Raw genomic sequence first — 2,520 nt, 5'->3', positions numbered from 1 at the left:
CACCAAGAAAGGGCTGAGACCACAGGGAGAGTCTCCATAGGACCACTCACCTGGAGCCCGCCAGGAAGGAGTTGCTTGACAGCCATCACTAGGTCTCTGAGCTTGTCCTGAGAAGGTAGGCAGTGCTGCAGGGAAAGGGAAAAGTGGCCTCTGAGATTATATCCTTTCCCTAATTCCCCACCCCACCCCTCCACACCTCCGGAGTAAGGCCTCTCTGAAGCCCCCAGTATGACAACATCCCAAGGCTACCAAATGAAAGCCAGGACCTAGACAGTGCACTTGGCCAGGGGAGACAATGGGATGCATCTCAGGCCCACCTATGAGGTCCTGGGCAGAGGATAAACAGCTGAGGACAACAGATTGGCTGCTGCTCTAAGGCAGGGCACAAATGAAATGGGAAAGTTGACACATATATGTGACACAGACACAATGCCTATGTCAGATGATGACAAAGGATAGAAAGAACAGAAGGCAGCCATTGGTGGTAGACATTTTACACTGGACAGCAAGGGAAGATGCTTCTGACAAAGCAATATCAAATCAGAGATCTGGATGGGGTGAAGATGGGCACCATGTGGACCTCAGCAAGGTACACCCCAGGCGAGGGGAGCACAAGTGCAAAGGTCCTGAGGTACAAGCCCACTTGTGTTCACAGAAGGGCAAGGAAACCAGAGGGGCTGAGGCAGAGTGGGGACAGTGAGAGAAGAGGGTGGGTACCTTCTAAGAAAGTCTAGAGAGAGTGATATGACCTGAAATGAGGCCTCTCCAGCTGCTGCTTCGAGAACAGACTGGGGGGCAGCAGGGGAGAGGGACGGGGGGAGGGAAGAGAAATAGGAAAAACAGTTGGAAGTTTCTAGCAATAATCCAGCTAGGATGACAGTCTTAGACCAGACTGGTCGTGACAGAGGTGAAAAGAAGTGGTCAGATTTTGGATGCATTTCAAAGTCAATAGGATTTGCCAATGAATTACATATAGAATGAGACAACAAGATTTTTGGCCTGAGCAATTGAAATGATGAAATTTCTATTTACTCAGATTAGTAAGACTGTAGGAGGGTCTGGGGTGATTATATGTTTACTGTCTTGATTGCAGTGATGGTTTCCCATGTGTATACATATGTCAAAATATATATAAAAAAAAAAATCACACATCTTAAACACCTGTAACATATTGTATGCTAATTATACCTCAATAAAGCTGTTTCTTTAAAGAAAATAAATAAATAAGATTATGGGGTCTAGACCAGTCTGTCAGGGATTCAACCCTGCTCTGTCCCTGGCCAGCTGTGTCATCTTAGGCCAGCAACTTAACCTCTCTGTGCCTCAGTCTCCTGAGCACCAACTCTGCAGGGATGGTTGCGGATTGGATAAATTCATTACACCAGCACAGTACCAGGCATGCTCTAAGCACAAATGACCAGCCAATGTTAGCTGCATGGCAGGACTCTGCTCTGCTTACTGTTTACATGCCCAGGTCCCCACTACACAGGAAGAAACCCTTTCTAACTCTGTTTGCTCAAGGCCCAAATCTGCCTGAGATGTTCTGAGTGAATATGAGTAGAAGTGAGAGACTTAGCAGGAGGCTGTCTCTCCAAGTGGTGTTCCCAAGCGGCCATTGCAGAGCTGGCCAGCAAGGCCTGAGAAGGAGTGGGTGACATGGATATGAGAGGACTGGGAGCCGGTTGCCAGGGAAAAACACCTGAGTTCTTTTCTGGGGTTGAAAGAGCATTTGCTAGGGTAAGGAAAACATAAATCCATTTATGGACAGATAACAACCAGTAACAGCAAGAAAAGAGGAGAGAAAGAAAATGGAAAAGGAAAGCAAAGCCCTGGGGGTGACAAGAGATTTGGTCTGGAGCTTGCAGAAGGGCCCATTGATGCCACAGCACCTGCTGGCAGAAGTAGGACAGAGTGGGGAGGAGACTCACCTTCACTCTTGTGCCTCCAGCTCCCTGCAATTCTCGATGAGTGTGGGGTCCAAGGCTCTTCCCCCTGCTCCAGCCTGGAAATGACATCAGGTTTGGAACCCCGAAGTCCTGCTCCAGAAAAAGGAAGGAAAACCTGACAATTTATCCCAGGTCCAGGGCAGGATGGACCTGTGGTCTGGGCCTGCATTCTGGTTGTGACGTCCCCTGATACCTGGCTTCTAAACCTAGGAGACAGACACAGGCCTCTGCTCACGCTGAAGAAAGGTCAAATCCAGCTATTCTGGGAGCCACAGACAGGACAGAGTTGGGGCCTGAACACATTACAGTAGCAGACTTGTAGTAGGAAGTGTTGATGCCCAGCAGAAGGGCTAAAGGGAAGCAGCACGTTCTAGTACAAGGCAGGCAGTCCTCTGAAATCGAATGAATTCAAATCCCAGATCTGCCACCAACAGGCTGCATAAACTTAAGAAAGTGACAGTATTCGTCAGCCTCAGGTTCATCTAAAAACTGTGTATCCTACCACCAGCCTTCAAGATGCCTGAAGATTGGCCGCGTGTTGTGGCTCACGCATGTAATCCTAGCACTCTGGGAG

The 2,520-nt window shown here is 48.7% G+C and overlaps 1 protein-coding gene across 1 annotated transcript in view; it reads right to left on the bottom strand.

Moving 5' to 3' along the window:
• LOC105813324 (zinc finger protein 252-like) overlaps positions 1-2,520 on the bottom strand; it is an 8,864-nt gene that overhangs the window by 5,211 nt on the left and 1,133 nt on the right. Inside the window, exon 3 of the mRNA XM_012647964.1 lies at positions 1,929-2,036. Coding sequence (XP_012503418.1) covers positions 1,929-2,036 — 108 coding nt within the window. The remainder of the gene's footprint in view (positions 1-1,928; positions 2,037-2,520) is intronic.

Source organism: Propithecus coquereli, unplaced genomic scaffold (genome assembly GCF_000956105.1).
Source record: "Propithecus coquereli isolate 6110/MARCELLA unplaced genomic scaffold, Pcoq_1.0 Scaffold28, whole genome shotgun sequence".
Taxonomy (NCBI): domain Eukaryota; kingdom Metazoa; phylum Chordata; class Mammalia; order Primates; family Indriidae; genus Propithecus; species Propithecus coquereli.
This window is presented reverse-complemented; position numbering and strand designations above follow the sequence as displayed.